Source organism: Phascolarctos cinereus, unplaced genomic scaffold (genome assembly GCF_003287225.1).
Source record: "Phascolarctos cinereus isolate Bilbo 61053 unplaced genomic scaffold, phaCin_HiC Scaffold_9;HRSCAF=440, whole genome shotgun sequence".
Lineage (NCBI taxonomy): Eukaryota > Metazoa > Chordata > Mammalia > Diprotodontia > Phascolarctidae > Phascolarctos > Phascolarctos cinereus.
Genome location: NW_027556402.1, coordinates 104,031,454 through 104,048,919, shown reverse-complemented (window position 1 = coordinate 104,048,919; position 17,466 = coordinate 104,031,454). Strand labels below are relative to the sequence as shown.

Below are 17,466 nucleotides of genomic sequence, written 5' to 3'. Positions count from 1 at the left end.
CTTTATGTGTTTCCTTTCCCAAGGGAGTACTTGAATTTAAAAATAATTCAGAAGAAGAAAGGACTAATAGTGGAATTTCAGGCATTGTATAGGGTTGTTTTTCCCCTGGTGGAAGGAATGGTTCTTCCTTATGACTCTGATATCCTGTGTTTTTGGTCTTACGTTGTCAATCAAACATGATCATTAATTAATATGGCTTAAGATCAAGGCTGGCCCTATGGAGAGTACCCACAACCCCACCCTTCGGCTACATTCGCCTCATTCGCACTTATTAGAGGAATTACATGAGGAACAAATTATGCAATTATGCAATGATAATAAAATATTAGGCAATTATGCAGATGTGAGGAAGGCTAAATGTCAGCTTTCTAATACCACAGGTGTTCTAACTGCCCGAATAACGATAGCTATATTTGGAGACCTATGAAGAGATTGCTTAACCTAGCAAGTATTAAAAACAGAGAGTGTATTTTAGATACAATCATTGGCCTTGACATAACCAGAGGGAGTCATGACTGATGCTGGGGGAGTAATCGACAAAAATGTGTCGATGGTGATCTGCTTAACTCTCTGCATTCCACCTTGGGGACAGATGATGGACTAGGAAAGCAGTCTTAAGGGACAATTAGCTGTGAGGTTTCTAGGGAAGCTGCTCCATACTCGTGCCCTTCAGTGTTGTGTCCCAGTAAGAGGCCATCATTTGGATATTAGAGTGAGATAGGAAGATTTGTGCAAAGCAGCGGGAGATGTGGGAACACATATTCACAATGACCGTTGAGGCTTGGAACACACATTTTGGAGGAAAGTGTTAGCCAGCGCATTCTCTAGGGAACTAGGGGATGGGGTTGGGAACTAAATGCTATCTTGCCACTAACCAGACACATGACTTTAGGCAAGTAACCAAGCCTCTCTGGGCCTCACTCAGTTTCTTCCTCTATAAAATACAGATGCAAAACCCTTGGATGGTCCCTAAGATTTATTCCGGCTCTGCCATTCTTTCTTTTAGTTGCTAAGGTTGCCCCTCGGTTTCCATTTGGAAACGTGGATTCGTTTTTTCAGGCCACTAGGGTACCTGTGAGTGCATCATCCTAATCCAAGCCTCTTGGATGTTTTAAATGATTCTCCCTTCTCCCTTGAACATGGACATGCATAAAACATCTTAACATCATTTTTTGGTTGAAATTTGTGATTTCATAAGTGTAAAGAGCTCCCAATGAGGAAATTCCCTCAACCAATGCAGAACAGCATCTGTTCTATAATGTGCTGCCTTAGAGAGGTTACATTGCCAAGCCAGCCTCTGTGAAAAGGATCGCTTGAGTCTAAGCCTTCCTGACTCTAAGGTCTGTCCACATCCATTACTGTCTTAAGACCTATACCAACTTCTGTCTGTAACAGGGGCCATCCCATGGGGCATGTATGGGGATGAGCCTGGCCCTGACCTTTTCCATGGGCAACATGTGCTCTGGTTCCCTGCTAAAAGACATATACCAAGTAATACCCCAATTGATAAATGATCAAAAGGTATGAACAGGCAGTTTTCAGATGAAGAAATTAAAGCTATCTATAGTCATGAAAAAAATGCTCTAAATCACCATTGATTAAAGAAATGCAATCAAAACAACTATGAGGTATCACCTCACACCTATTAGATTGGCTAATATGACAGAAAAGGAAAATGATAAATGTTGGAGAAGATACGGGAAAATTGGGACACTAATGCATTGTTGGTGAACTGATTCAGCCATTGTGGAGACCAATTTGGAACTATGCCCAAAGGGCTATAAAACTCTGTATACACTTTGATCCAGAAATATCACTACTAGGTCTGTATCCCAAAGACATCATAAAAAAGGGAAAAGGACTTATGTGTGCAAAAATATTTATAGCAGCTCTTTTTTGTGGGGGCAAAGAGTTGGAAATTGACAGGAAATTTAGGGGATGCCCATCAATTGGGGGAATGGCTGAACAAGTTGTGGTATATGAATGCAATGGAATACTATTATTACATAAGTAATGATGAATAGGCAGATTTCAGAAAACCTGGAAAGACTTACATGAACTGATACTGCGTGAAGTGAGCAGAACCAGGAGAACATTGTACACAGTAACAGTAACAGTAACCTTGTGTGATGATCAATTTCGATAGACTTAGCTCTTCTCAGCAATACAATGATCCAAGAGAATTCTAAAAGACTCATGATGGAAAATACTGCCCGCATCAAGAGAAAAAACTATGGAGTCTGAATGCAGATCAAAGCATACTATTTTCACTTTTTTCTTTGTTTTTATTTTTTTGTTTTTTGTGGCTTTTCCCTTTTGTTCTGTTTCTTCTTTCACAACATGACTAATGCAGAAATATGTTTACATGATTGTACATGTATAACCTATATCAGATTGCTTGCCATCTTGGGGAGGGGGATAAGAGAGAGGAAGGGAGGGAGAAAAAAAATTTAAACCCAAAATCTTATAAAAATGAATATTGAAAACTATCTTTACATGTAATTGGAAAAAAATACTATTTGCCAAAAAATATATATATAATAAAATAAAAGATATCTACAACCAGGGACCTCAAAATATCATGTGATTCAAGCTCTCTGCCTTCAGGAAGTTTAGTTATTACTATCTCTTGTTTTATACATGAGATAACTGAGGTCCCTAGAAATGAAATGACTTGTACACACCTAGTTAACTTCCTTATTTCCTATGATACTAGCCATTTAAATTAAATTAAATTCACCCTTCCCTCCCATTACAAATGTCTGGTTTTAAAACTGTAGCCCCAAATTAAGTAGAAAAGAATCGATCCCTGGTCAGCTCCTGTTTTCAGTTTTTGTGCCCACCACCTGGCCCATTTTTCACTTTTACATCCCCATGAGAAATTGCCTTTCCAATTTTTCTGCAAGTGAAAATAAGCATATGCCCCAGGTCACAAAGTTAATGGGCAAGCTGGGACAAAGATTAAGGCCTCTGGTCCAGCTTCAGCATAATTCCCTCTAATCAATACATGCCCAAAACAGCCAAACGAGAGAGTCTGAAAACCAAGGGCTACAGGCCAATGAGAAACACAGTGACCTGCTCCCCCTAGGTGAGAGATTCTTCTCAAAGTTCAGGAAAGAAGGAAAAGTCAAATGATTTCTCTAAAGTAATAGTGGGAAACAAGCTAGTCTAGATTAATGATTAATGACTGGTCACACAAGCCAATGTCTACAGATAACATCCTAGAGGAAAGGAGAAGGGAATGACCAAACAGAAACCACCGCAGAAGAAAAAGAATGAGTTGATTGTAATATAAATGAAACTTAAAAAAAAAAACTCTGGCTTCATTGCATTGTCAAAATGATTACAGGAAAACAACAGACAATCCAATGTAGTAGCTATGAGATATAATGGTATAATGCTCAACCGGCAGTGTGGTATAATGGTCTTCTGGATTCCCTGGGATTGGATAAACTGGAGTTCAAATCCTTCCTTATATGCTTAATAATTGGGTGATCCTAGGCAACTCACTTAACCTCTGGACATGTCTCCTCATCTGTCCAACAGGCATAGCAATTTACACATTAACAACAACTTTGTGAAAACAAACAACTTTGAAAGCCATAAGAACTTTGATCATTACCTTGACCAACCATGACTGAGAGAGGATCGATCACTATTAAAGCATGTTCTCACTTCTTGACAGAGAGGTGACAGATTTAAGGTGAAGAGCCAATACTGTGGTTGTTAGAGGGATTTTGTATGTTTGTTTGGTGGGGTGGGAAAAGGAGAAAAAAATGGATTTTGTTCATTGAAAAAATTGTAATTAAAAAAATTAAATTGTATCTACCTCACAGGAGTGTCAATTTATATAACGCATGTAACAAGCCTTAGAGCACTATATAAATGCCAGTCACTGTCACTATTGTGCTGACTTTATTTCTACCATGAATGTACAAGTGCCACTTAATCACCGATCTGGATGTCTTTTTTTTCTCCCAAATTTTGATAAGGTAAAAATTAAATAAATTATAACCAATTTGAAAAGTTTGCTAATTTCTGCCACTTCTTTACCCTTTCCATTCATGCTTATATATTTTTAGTAAGTTTTGGGTAAGATGTGAACCAAAATGGGGGGGGGGAGTAGAATTTGAAAAGATTCTCGATGGTTAAACTACATATGATTTCTAGAATGCCATCACCCTGCAGCTGATCTGTTGATGAGACTTAACGCTTGGCTGATCTGGGCCTTGAATATCAGGTGTATGGTCCATATGTACAGGGTTGTGCTTGAGGCTTTTTCAGATTAGACAGGACCCAACAGAACTTCCTCTGTCATGGCACACTTCAGGAACCTATGGCCACCTCCATACCACAATGTCACTTCAGAAGACAGCTTCAGTGGAGGGATCCCAGAAAGCATCAAAAATAAATTCAAACTTATTTTAATTAAATTTTTTTCAATGAACAAAAACAACCCCACCATTTTTTCTCTGCTCCTCCCCATCACCGAAAAAGAAAAACAAAATGCCAGGAACAACAATCACACTGTCTGTATTCCTTGAGTCTATCGCCTTTCTGTAAGGAGGTGGGTAGCATGCTTCAGTTGTGATTGGGCCTCTCAGACTCATGATTAGTTATTCTTTGTTTTTACAATGCTATTCTTATTATATAAATTGTTCTCCTGGTTCTGCTCCCTTCACTCTTGAATCAGTTTATACAAGTCTTTCTAGGTTTTTCTGAAACTATTTTTTTCACCATTTCTATGGCACAATAGTATTCCATCACATTCATCTACCATAAAAATGTTTTTTTTTTTTGCCATTAGGCAAGTACAATCCTAGGCCTTTGTACAGAAAGTTCCTCCTTTAAAAAATAATCATTGGGAAAACATTAAATATTTATCCTTACTATTTCTTTTAATCTACGTGAAAGTTTCAGTTAAAGATTTGTGACTTCCTTTAAAAAAATCTAAGATTTTTATTTTCATTACCTTCTTTGGTTGGACTTTCCATTTGCCTGAAAGTCACCTGAAATTTGATCAGATGACTTAAAGTAGATTTATTCTTTTATCTTTTATTCCCTACTTATTCTTTGTTCTCTCCTATACAATCTATTATAGGGCAATGTGAGGCAGAGCTTATAGATGGAAGACCACTGAGCTTACTTAGGCCATCGGATTCCAGCCTTTTTTCTGCCTCAAGGAGTAGCTATACAGACTTGGCAATTTAGTTAGCTCCTCTGCCTCCAGGTTGGCTTAACTGTGTAATGGAGATAAATAACATGTGTACTTCTTATTGCACAGGATGTTTTGACAGACAAAAATGGACATGCAAAGCATTGTGACACCGTGTTCTGCTCTTCATGTGACTGAACTTCCTTTGAACGCTAAAAATAAATTGATGGTTGCAATTGATAAGCAGGTGTTAAAAGAAGCAAAGAATCTCTAGACCAAGGTTTCTTAACATTTTGGAAGGTGTCATATCCAGATCCCTTTGGCAGTCTGGGGAAATCTATGGACCCCTTCTCAGGAAAATGGTTTTTAAAAAATTCATAATTAAAAGAAATGTTAAATTTCAGTTAGAGGTTATTCAAAATAAAGATGTGATTTTTCTCACCCAAATTCATGTGCCCCTTTGGAGTCCCTAGGCCCCAGGTTAAGAACTCTTGCTCTAGACTAATGGTGTGTGCAGAAATATCCATTTCAATAACAAATACTCCTGGCCAACTATCTCAGGGAATCCCCTATTTTTATATGGTGGCTATGGAAAGTGACCCTCTAGTCAAAATAGTTTTTATAACTAAGGAGGTAAAGGTCTAGAAAATCTAATTTTTAATAATAAGCAGTTTATTGAAAGAATGATTAATGAGCAGATCTAGTACCAGAAGTGGTCTATGAATTCCTATCTCTCCTTTAAAGCCCAACTCAAATGGAATATACCTCTTCCAGGAAGGCTGCCCTGGTCCTCATGGTAGATACAAAGCTTGTCCACCTCAGACCTTAAAAAGCACATTGCTTTACAACTCTTTAATGCATTTAGCATGTAATCGTATATATCATAGTTAGCTGCCATTTTCTTTGGGGGATGGATAGGCTATTTTTTTTTGGGAGGGGGGAACTCTGGGTAAGAAAATTCCTTCGAAGCACCTTGTTTTGCAATTCTCTAATACATATATCATGTAATACTGTGTGTCATAGTTATCTCATGTTTTCTTTGGTGGGGGGCTATTATTATTTTGTGTGGGTAACTTTGGGTAAGGAAATTCCCCCTTATTAATGAAGATTAACACTTGTTTTACAACTTACAGTCTTAGAGGGTTGCAGGGAGGCAATGAGAAGGCCTTGATACACTTGAATGCAAATATTCCTGACTCCCAGGCAAGCTTGTTTTTTTTTTTTATCTCATCCTGCCTTTGTATCCATATTTGTGTCTTTATTCTCCTACTATATCATAAGATCAGGGATTAAGCCATAGCCAAACCTCTGTATCTCTCATGAGCCCATGAGCCATAGTGCCTATGGTCTGAACCTACCTTTAATCAACATCTGTGGAATTGTTGTTCAGAGAAGTAAAATGACTGATCAAGGTCACACAAGGTATCAACCTAGGTCTTCTGATTCCAAGTCCTATGCTCTTTCTCCTACACTCTTGTCAGATCTAGAAATGACCCAGAGATACCCAGAGTCACATGAAAGGCTAAGGTGCTATGGACATTATGTCACCCTTCATCATGCTCTCCTAGAACTCAACCTTTCTTGGGTAGTAAATACAATCTGATTCAATCCAATCTAACAAGCATTTATTAAGCACCTACTATGTAGGAGGCTTTTTTTTTAAGGCTTTCTGCTAGGGGCTAGGAACACAAAGGAAAAATAACAAAATCCCTGCCCTCTAGGAAATTCCATTCCAATGAAGAGATCCAGCGTATGTTCCTTTGTCTGCAAAAAGAGGGGATTGGACCACATAAACTCAAATGTTTCCTCTCTAACTCTAAAGCTGATCATTTGAGGAGGGAGAGACCACTAAGCAGGAGGGGAATATAGGAAAAGTTTCCTGGGAGGTGGCACTCAAGGTCAGTGAGCCTTGAAGTAAGATAAGGATTCTAAGAGGTGGAAGAGAGGAGGGAGTATATTCCAGGCACAGGTACAAAGGAACGGTGGCAGGAAATGGGACTTTGAACTGGAGGGACAGCAAATGGGACAGTTCAGTTGGAATGCAGGGAACCAATGTGTGGAAAGCCTGGAAAGGTGGGCTGGGCTTACATTGTGAACCTTAGAGAGAGATGAAATGACAAACTGGAAGACAAAATTTCTAAATTTTCATGAGAAAAGTCTGAATTAGACAAAAAGCATTTATTAAACACCTACTACAGGCGAGGATTGTGCAAAATGCTAGATGTAGAATATTTATAAGGAATCTTCATGTTAGAGGAACCTATGGCATAAAGGAGAGGTTTACTTGGAGTAGCTTCCCACTTAGTGTCAGAAAATTATAGGATTTGGAGTTGGAAAAAACTTTAATGATTATCTAGCTCAAACCCCACATTTTACACATGAGGGCACTTAGCCCTATATTCTTGAACATCCCCCTCTAAACCCAGTATACCTTCTCTATTAAATGACTTGGCACGCCCACACAGCAAGAATCACAAAATCTCTACCATCTGCCCCCACTCCCCACAAAAGCTTTCTATTACCAATAGGACCATACTATTCATATGTTAGTAATGACAGCTGTACCTGGGAGCTCCCTTTAAGCCAGAATATATTCCTGGGAGCTGACATGAACTGACAGACAGGAGCATGACTGGGCGGAACAGCAGCCACATCATGAGAGGCCAGTCTGGGTTTAACTCCACCTTGGGAGTTTCTGTCTGGAAGTTCTGTCATTAGAACTAATGGGCCCTCTAGGTCTAACCTGGATCTGGTTTTAAGAAGTAAGGGGAAAAACATGAAACAAAACTAGCATTTCCTAGTGAGTCACTGTGAGTCAAGTCTCAGAACCTCATAAGCAAGTAAACGACTCAGAAGAGGCCAGAGGGTCCATGGAAAAGGGCAGTTCTGGTGTCGTGGCTTCAGTCAGCTCCAAGGTAGCTCATCGGTCATGAGAATCCCAAAAAGAGAGTGCACTCTCTGCCCCAAAGGCACAAATCTGTTGAAGATCAGCACTGTGTGCCTGATTCAATCTAAGATGTCTGTGATCAATCCAAATGTATCCCACTGTAAACTTAAACCTGAAGGTAGCCAGCCCAAGTATCCTATTGAAGTCCTTTTCATGAAGAATGATCTCGTGCTTAGCCAAACCTCCTCAACCAGCATTCCATGCAAGAGTTTTATAGGATCATAGATTTAGAGCCTGAAGAGGTCTTAGGGGTCACAGAGTCCAACCTCCCTCCTCCATTTTACAGATGGGAAAACTGAGGCACAGAGAGATTAAATGAGTGCCCAGGGTCATACAACAAGGAAGTATCTGAGGCAGGATTAGAACTCAGGTCTTCCTGACTCCAAGTCTAGCACTCTAAACATTGTACCACCTAGCTAGAGTCGGGTTAGAGGTTGCTGTTGTTTGTCCTTCATTCTCAAAGAGGACCATGAGGGAAGGATAGGGTGTGGTCCACCTGTAGGAGGAAACTCCTGAACTGTTAGGTGATCAGTGCCCAGCCAGATTTACACAGTCCACTCATGGCTTGTGAGTGGACAGCTGTGAGCTTTGGGGAGAATTTGCCATTATCCACCAAGTAGCAGAAAAAAAATCTGGTACAATAAAGCCAGCTAAAAGTCACTGAGAGAGAAGTAATGCCTTCTAGACCTCTCTTCTTAACCTCATCTGTGTCACGGACCTCTTCGATAATCCAGTGAAGTCTATGGACCTCTTCTCAGAATCATATTTTCAACTCAAAAAAAGAAAACACAGAATTACAAAGGATTTATTATCAAAACATATTTTTAAAAAAACAATTTCATGAGCCCTAAATTAAGAACCCCCTGGTTTAGAGGGTGGCAGCCTCCAGGTCCAGAAGTACAAAACTCACCAAAGCGAGACGGCAAAACTCCACAGCTTTCAGCATACTCACAAGATCTTTGATTATCAGGCTCATGGCCCAAATGGTGGTTACTCTGACACTGGACTACGGTTAGAAGGTCATCTAAGTGAGCAGAGTGGGCATCTCTAGAATTTCTCAGAGAATCAAGAAAAGAGATCAAGTATTGGCAAATACGTAGATTTGGGGTTCCTTCATGGAGGCTAGGACGGTGCCAAAAGACAACATGTCAAGGACAGGTGATGCACGAGAGAGGCGGAGCCAAGATGGCAGAGAAGAGGCAGGGACATACCTGAGCTCTCCCAAATTCCCCTCCAAACAACTTTAAAATGACACCTCAAAATGAATTCTGGAGTGGCAGAAGCAACAAAAGGATGAGGTGAGCCCAAGATAACTTGGAAGGTCTGCAAAAAAAGGTCTGTCTCACTGGGGTGGGAGTGGAGCCCTAGTCCAGCTCAGGATGTGCACTGGCAAGCTGGCAGCAGGCCTTCGGGGTGATTGAATCTGCAGTGGCAGTGGTGGCTCCTGGAGCTCTCAGCCCACAGACATTCAGAGGAGTGGATAATTTGTCAGAAAGAGATTACAAGGCCCTTTGCTGGCCCTGCATGTCCATATGAGGTTCTAGGTCACAGTTCCTGAGTGAGGAAGAGCCCTAGCATGAACAGGGACCCTGGTCACAGTTCCAGGGCAGAAAAAAGTGCTTCTGGTCACTTATAGATCAGAGCACAGGTAAGGAGTGCAGTGACCACATATCTCCTTAGATCATACCACCTTGGAAGAATTTAAAATTTATGAACCCCCAGAAGTAGCTATGAAAACAGTGGCATGAAAAAGCTGAAGTTTGGGACAGTGCCCCCTCCACCCTGGGAGCAGAGCCCAACTTTAACATAAAGTTAAAAGTCAAGAAATAGGCTGGAAAATTGAGCAAACAACAAAAAAAGAACTTGACCATAGAAAGTTACTATGATGACAGGGAAGATCAAAACAAACTCAGAAGATGATAACAATGTCAAAACAGATACTTGCAAAGCCTCAAAGAAAAATATGAATTGGTCTTGGGCCCAAAAGAATTGCCAGAAGAGCTCAAAAAAGGATTTTAAAAATCAAATAAGAGAGGAAGAGAAATAATTGGGGAAAGAAAGGAGAGCAAGGGCAAGAAAATCATGAAAAAAGAGTCAACAACTTGGTAAAGGAAGCACAAAAAATATACTAAAGAAAATAACACCTTAAAAAACAGAATGGTGCAGGGGTTAGGAACCTGTAGCCTTGAGGATGCATGTGGCCTTCTAGATCCTCAACTGTGGCCCTTTGACTGAATCCAAACTTCACAGAACAAATAAAACAATAAAACAAAATTAAAAGAATGAATAAAAGAAGAAAATGTGAAATATCTCATTGGAAAAACAATTGATCTGGAAAATAGATCCAGGATAGATAATTTAAGAATCATTGGACTATCTGAAAGCTATTATCAAAAAAAGAGTCTAGCTATAATATTTTAGGAAATTGTCAAGGAAAACTGCACTGATATCCTAGAACCAAAGGGTAAAATAGAAATCAAAAGAATTCACCAGTCACCTCCTAAAAGAGATCCCAAAATGAGAACTCCCAGGAATATTATAAACAAATTACAGAGCTCTCAGGTCAAGGAAAAAACATTGCAAGCTGCCAGAAACAATTAAAATATCATGGAGCCACAGTCAGAATTACACAGGGTTTAGAGGCTTCTTTGTTAAAGGATCAGAGAGTGTAGAATATGATAATCCCAAAGACAGAGAAGCTAGGATTACAACCAAGAGTCACCTACTCAGCAGAACCAAATATAATCCTTCAAGGGAAAAAAACGGGTATTCAATGAAATAGAGGACTTTCAGGCATCCCTGATGAAAAGACCAGAGCTGAATAGAAAATTTGAGTACATGGGAAGTTAATACTCGTAACTCCAGTGAATTTTATCATTATTAGGACAGTTAGAAGGAGCATACATAAACAGAGGGCATGAATATGAGCTGACTACGATGGGATGATAGCTAAAAAAATAAAATTAAGGAGTAAGAAAGAGGAATGCACTTGAAGAAGAAGGAAGGGAGAGGTAGGATGGAGTAAATTATCTCACATGAAAGAGGCATGAAAGAGCTTCGACAGTGGAGAGGAAGATGGGGGGAGGGGAGTACAATGCTTGAACCTTACTTTCATCATAATTGGCTCAAAAAGGGAATAACATACACATTCAGTTGGGTATAGAAGTCTATCTTACCATACAGGGAAGTAGAAGGAGATGGAGATAAGAGAAGTGGGAGGGGGGAGGGGAGAAGGGCCTGACAGAAGAGAGGGCAGATTTGGGGAAGTAGAAGCAAAACACTTTTTAGAAGGAACAGCATGAAAGGAGAGAGAAGGGGGAAAAGGGAAAAAATAGGATGGAGGAAAATACACAGCAATCATAACTGTGAATATGAATGGGTTGAGCTCACCCATAAAACAAGCAGATAGCAGAGTGAATTAAAAATCCTACAAAACTGGGGGGGGAGGTGGAATTTACACCAAGTTTCTCTGATAAAGGTCTCATTTCTCAAATACATAGAGAACTGAGTCAAATTTATAAATAATAAAAAAAAGGTCATTCCCCAAGTAATAAATGGTCAAAGGATGTGTACAGGCACTTTCAGAAGAAGAAATCAAAGTTATCTCAGATCATATGAAAAAGTGCTCTAAATCACTACTGATTGGAGAAATGCAAATTAAAATGACTCTGAGGTACAACCTCACACCTATCGTGTTAGCTAATATGACAGAAGAGGAAAATGACGAATGTTGGAGGGGATGTGGGAAAATTGAGACACTAAAGCACTGGTCTGGAGCAATTTGGAACTATGCCCAAAGGACAATCAAACTGTGCATACTCTTTGAGCCAGCAATATTGCTACTAGATCTGTATCCCAGAGAGATTTTTTTTTTAAAAAAAGGGAAAGTGCTTATATGTACAAAGATATTTACAGCAGCTCTTTTTGTGGTGGCAAAGAATTAGAAATTGAGGGGATGCCCATTAGTTGGGAAATGGCTTAACAAGTCAAAGTATAGGATTATGATGGAGTACTTCTGTGCTATAACAAATGATGAGCAGGATGCTTTCAGAAAAACCTGGTTAGATTACATGAACTGATACAAAGTGAAGTGAGCAGAACCAGGAGAACATTGTACATAATAACAGAAATATTCTAATAATGATCAACTGTGAATGATTTAGCTATTCTCAGCAATACAATGATTAAGATAATTCCAAAGGACTTATGATGAAAAATGCTATCCATATCCAGAGAAAGAACTAATGCAGTCTGAATATACGTATATATCGAAGCATACTTTTTTTACTTTATTTTTCTTGGGAGGTTTTTTTGGTCTGTTTTTTCTTTCACAACATGACTCATATGGAAATATGTTTTGCATGACTGCACATGTATAGCCTACATCAAATTGCTTGTCATCTCAGGGAGGGGTAGGGGAGGAAAAGAGGGAGAGAATTTGGAACTCAATTTTAAAAAAATGAATGTTAAAAATTATTTTTACATATAATTAGAAAAAATGATATTTTAAAAAAAGAATGTGTGATGCAGGTCACATTCCTCTATAACTTGGGAGATATCAGTGTAGCCTGAGGCTTAGAGGGGTTAGGTGACTTGCCTATGGTTACACAGCTAGTAAGTGTCAGAGGTGGGATCTGAACCCAAGACTTCCTGATTCCAAGTACCACACTCCATGAGGCCCAGTATTCTATACTTCCTACTCTGGCCCAGAAAGGCATCAGTCTTTGGTTCAGGAAGTCAATGGGTTAGAGAAATCTTAGCAGAAACTTTTGTGTCCAAATGTTACAGATAGCGTAGAGAAGGATTATTGTTGTTTGTCCTTATCGTCAAAAAGGACCATGAGGTTAGGAAAGTATTATCAAGACTTGCAAGTGAATTGGATTCAAGTGAGATGGAGCTATGCAAAGTCATCAGTCTCACTCTCTCCCCCAGAGCAATTTTAGTCCAGTGGCAAGATATGGATCAGGACCACTGGAGATGGCCCCAGATGCAGTGGGAGACCTTCGCTTTTTGGACCTGGAGACCTCACTCTAGACCCCACACTAAGCTGTTATCTTTGTCAAGTCACCAATCCCCTTTGGGCCTCACTTTCCTCATCTGCAAAATTAAAAGGGTAGATTAGATGATGTGTAACTTCCCTTTCACAACACTTTGACTCAAGGAATAAAATCCATAGATGATTCCCTCAAACTCATTTCAATTACTAGCCTCAACTTCTTATCAAACCTTTATAATAACAGCATTGCTATGGAGGAACCAATGGGGTAGCTGGTCTAAGTCTCACTTCGTCTCCTTCCCTTCTACCCTCTGGTAGAGTTGCTCATGAGCTGGAAGGTGCCCCAAATCAGGGCAGCCAATGAAAAAAAGAGACACGAGGATCTCCGTCATAATTGAGAATTTGCTGTAATAATCCTTTGGTCAGTGCTTCCTGAAACTGTGTATCTAAAAAAGACAAGTGGTGGGTGTGTAGTGGCTTAAGCCCAAGAGGAACCAAGATTCTTATACCTGTACAAATCAGTTCTTCTCACTGAGGCTGTTTCTTCATCTGTAAAATGTGGAGTTTGAATGCGATTGGAGATTTAGAGCTCCGAGGGAACTCAGAAATCATCTAAGCCAACTCCTTTTATTTTATGGGTGAGGAAACTGAGGCCCAGAGAGGTTAAACAATTTCCACAAGGTCACACAGTTAGTAGTTGTCAGAGTCAGGAGCTTAATTTAGATTCTCTGACTCCAGACCCAGCACTCTTTCCCAGCAACAAACTGCCTCACCAGATGAGTTCCATTATACCTTCCACTTGCAAAATTCTAGGGTCCCTACAGGATGAGAGCACTTCTTTCCACACACAGACTGCTCTGGGTCAGATGCCAGCAGTCTGTAACCAAGATGAGATTTGTTTTTATTTACTCAAGGGCAGGTGCAGCAAATAGTCTACAGAGGAAGGCAATTGTGATCAATCCTGCTTCCCATGGTAACCGTCAAGGACACAAATCAATTGCCACTCCTTACATGGAATGTTGAAATGTGATATTCTGGCCTTCCTGGAACCTTTTAGCCATAAAGAAGGTTTTTGCTTTTACAAACAAACATTCGTCAATGGTGGATGGAAACTTTTAGGGATTACACACATATACATATGCACAAATACATTCATATATGTATATGTATATACATCTATGTATTTATCTATCTGGAGGAGAGACAGAAAGAGAGAAGAAGAAGAAGAAGAAGAAGAAGAAGAAGAAGAAGAAGGAGAAGAAGAAGAAGAAGAAGAAGAAGAAGAAGAAGAAGAAGAAGAAGAAGAAGAAAGAGGAGGAGAAGAAAGAGGAGGAGAAGGACAGAGAGAGACAAAGAAAGACACAGACTGAGAGACAGAGAAGAGAGACAGAGAGAAAAGGAAGATGGAAAATGCTAGCCTAAATTATCTATGTGTTCTAACTTCTGTGAGAAAATCCTCAATGTAAATATAATTCCTGCCACTATAAAAGTGCAACAAACATTTATTAAGGGGGGATGCAAATGAACCCCTCTAAAAAGTTACCAGAGAAGGAAATAGAAAGCACCTTCCCTTTAGTGTGGATTCCATCCCCTTTTCCCACACTAATCTCCTCCGTATTGATAAGTCAACACAAACGACTGTCTTCTCCTTGGTTCACTTCATAGACATCTTACAAACCATGGCTTTCCCATTGTGGGGTCTCGGGCCCCTTCACTTTAAAAGTCAACTTGTTCCTAGTCTGTTTCAGCCCGCTGCCCCACTCCCTCCCCTGAGTTTCTCCAGGGTTTACAGGCTTCTTAATGTGGCCATTAAGTGTGGGTAAATTATAGGGGCCCAGCCATCCAGGAGTGGAAATTGTTCCAGGAGGGTCAGATACCCTGCCAGAGAAGAACATGATCAGACTGCAGAAGGGAGCAAAGGAGAGAAAGAGGGTGCCTACCCGACAAGCCAGCTTGAGTCCGCCCTCTCCTCCTCCCTCCTAAGTCCATAGAGAGGCTCAGGTCTGCTGGGTGTTGTCCGCCCTCCCTCCCAGCAGAGTTCTGTAGCCTTAGGCACCCAGCTTGCCTCCCTCGCCTCCTGAACAACCACCCTCAAAAGGCACCAGGGAACTCACCCAAGAGCTTCCCAAGCAGCAGGCAGAAGATGAGGAGGAAGCCGGGAGTCCTCAAGTCACCTTGGCCCCTCTCAGTCATGATGCTGTCTAGGGCTCCAACCTCACAGGAGCTGAACGTTTCCTGTTTCCTGCTGCCTTTTTGTCAGCGCTCACTTTCTGAAGGAGATGTGTTTGAGGGTTTTTAGGAAGTGATGTAATTCTGTAGGAGCCTGTCAGACCAGCAAAGGATTGCAAAAGAGAAGCTTGCTATTCAAGCAGCAGGGATTCAGTGAGCACAGCTCGCCCCTGAAAGGTTTCTCTGAAAAGTTTCTCCTCTACACTCCTCCTTAGGCTTTGGTGTCAGTTACAGAGGTCAGTCCCAGGCACCTTAAACCAAGCTCATGCTACCTTCTTGACCTCAACCATCCGAAGGGCTGGTGTCCCAGGATTCCTGAGCCCACCCTTCACCAAAGGCATGGATAGGCAGCACACATCTGGAACAACATCGATGTTAAAAAGCATCTGCAACATTGCTCCCCTCCAGTGAAGTGTGTTGTTCTTCAGTCATTTCAGTCATGTCTGACTCTTTGTGACCCCATTTGGGGTTTTCTTGGCAGAGATACTGAAGTGGTTTGCCATTTCCTTCTCCAGCTCATTTTATAGATGAGGAAACTGAGGCAAACAGGGTTAAGTAATTTGCCCAGGGTCACTCAGCTACTAAGTGTCTGAGACCAGATTTGAACTCAGGAAGAGGAGTCTTCCTGACTTCAGGCCCCGCACTCTATCCACTGCATTAGCCTGTGTGACCTTGGACAAGTGAATTAACAGCCCTCAGCTTCAGTTTCTCCATCTGTAAAATGAAGTGGCTGGGCCACATGGACTTTCAAGTCCCTTCCCGTTCATCTATGTATGGCTCTTGTATGTTATTGGCCCTTGGGTACCTCTCCAGAGAGTATACCACACAGACATTTGTTTGGCTCACACTGACATTTGTTTTTCCCGAGAAGAAAATAATACCTCAAAAATTCACGGAGGGTGGGGGTAGGAGGAGAGGAATTCAGAGTTCTGCTTTCTTCCATCCTAGCTGAGAGTTTATTTCTCAAACCCTTCAAACCCTCTCAATCTCCACACAGGACTAGGTTGTAAACCCCAATCAATTTAACCTGTGTGGCAAGAGTTGTCCCCCATATGAAGAATTGGAATGTCGTTGTGTGGCTCAAAGGGAAGCAGAATAGACATTTCTAGCCTCTTCTCTCTCCACTTTTCTCCAAAGGAGATCTTAATAGGAATTATGTAGCAAATTGGGGGGGAAGGGGCAGGCAGATGGCAAAGGGAATAGAGTGCTGGGCCTGAAGTCAAGAACACTCATCTTCCTGAGTTCAAATCTATGCTCAGGTGACCCTGGGCAAATCACTTAACTCTGTTTGCCTCAGTTTCTTCATCTATAAAATGATCCGGAGAAGGAAATGGCAAACCACTTCAGCATGTCTGCCAAGAAAACCTCAAATGGGGTCACAGAGAGTCTGACACAACTGAAAAACGACTTGAACAAAGTAAACTAGGGCCAGAGGCTGGCCCTACTGCCTTCCAAATAGAATTTTATCTATCAGCTTCCTTAAATATTATCAATCTAAAGGATGTGATTTTCAAGTTCAAGCTAACTTCTGATCATTGTTTCATTAGTTTAGGGGGAAGGAAGAAGCTTTATATCCAAGACTTGACCTTTTCCCACCAAATACCAATTCCATAATGAACACAAATAGCAATTATCAAAGAAGCCAACTTAACCAATTCAGTAGCAAAACAGAAATCAGAAAAGGTATACATAGGAGGATATATACCACACAATACAGTGAGAAGTCTCTCCCATTGGGAATGAGGTAACTCAGCTAACCAAAGGAAAGAGCCCCAGATCTCATCCAAGGGGAATTACCCCCAAGTCCCTAGTGTAGCAAGCTGGGAGTAGGAATGTGATGGAAACCATCAGCTTTTCTCATGTTGGCTTCTTCCCAGAGTCTTTTCCTTCAGCATCCTAAGTGGAGTTGGCATCGTCCATCTTCTCTCTCAAAGCTGGAAGCTAGAAGCACCCAAAAGGGTTCAAAGAACCTGGAAAGGACTCACACAGGTGAGGGGCATCAATCTCCACCGATAAGAGTCCCACATGGATGGGCTTTGAGGCTGGAATTATATCCCATAGGCACTTACTTGAGTTTGGGGCAGGAAGTAGAGGTAAGGGCTGGGAAAGTGAAGACAGTGTTTGGTTTTTTTCATTTTT

The 17,466-nt window shown here is 40.8% G+C and overlaps 1 protein-coding gene across 1 annotated transcript in view; it reads right to left on the bottom strand.

Annotated features, from left to right (window-relative positions):
• Positions 1-15,387, bottom strand: part of TMEM154 (transmembrane protein 154) — a 70,934-nt gene extending 55,547 nt beyond the window's left edge. The window contains exon 1 of the mRNA XM_020994001.2: positions 15,213-15,387. Coding sequence (XP_020849660.1) covers positions 15,213-15,291 — 79 coding nt within the window. The 5' untranslated portion in view covers positions 15,292-15,387. The remainder of the gene's footprint in view (positions 1-15,212) is intronic.
• Positions 15,388-17,466: the final 2,079 nt, after the last annotated feature.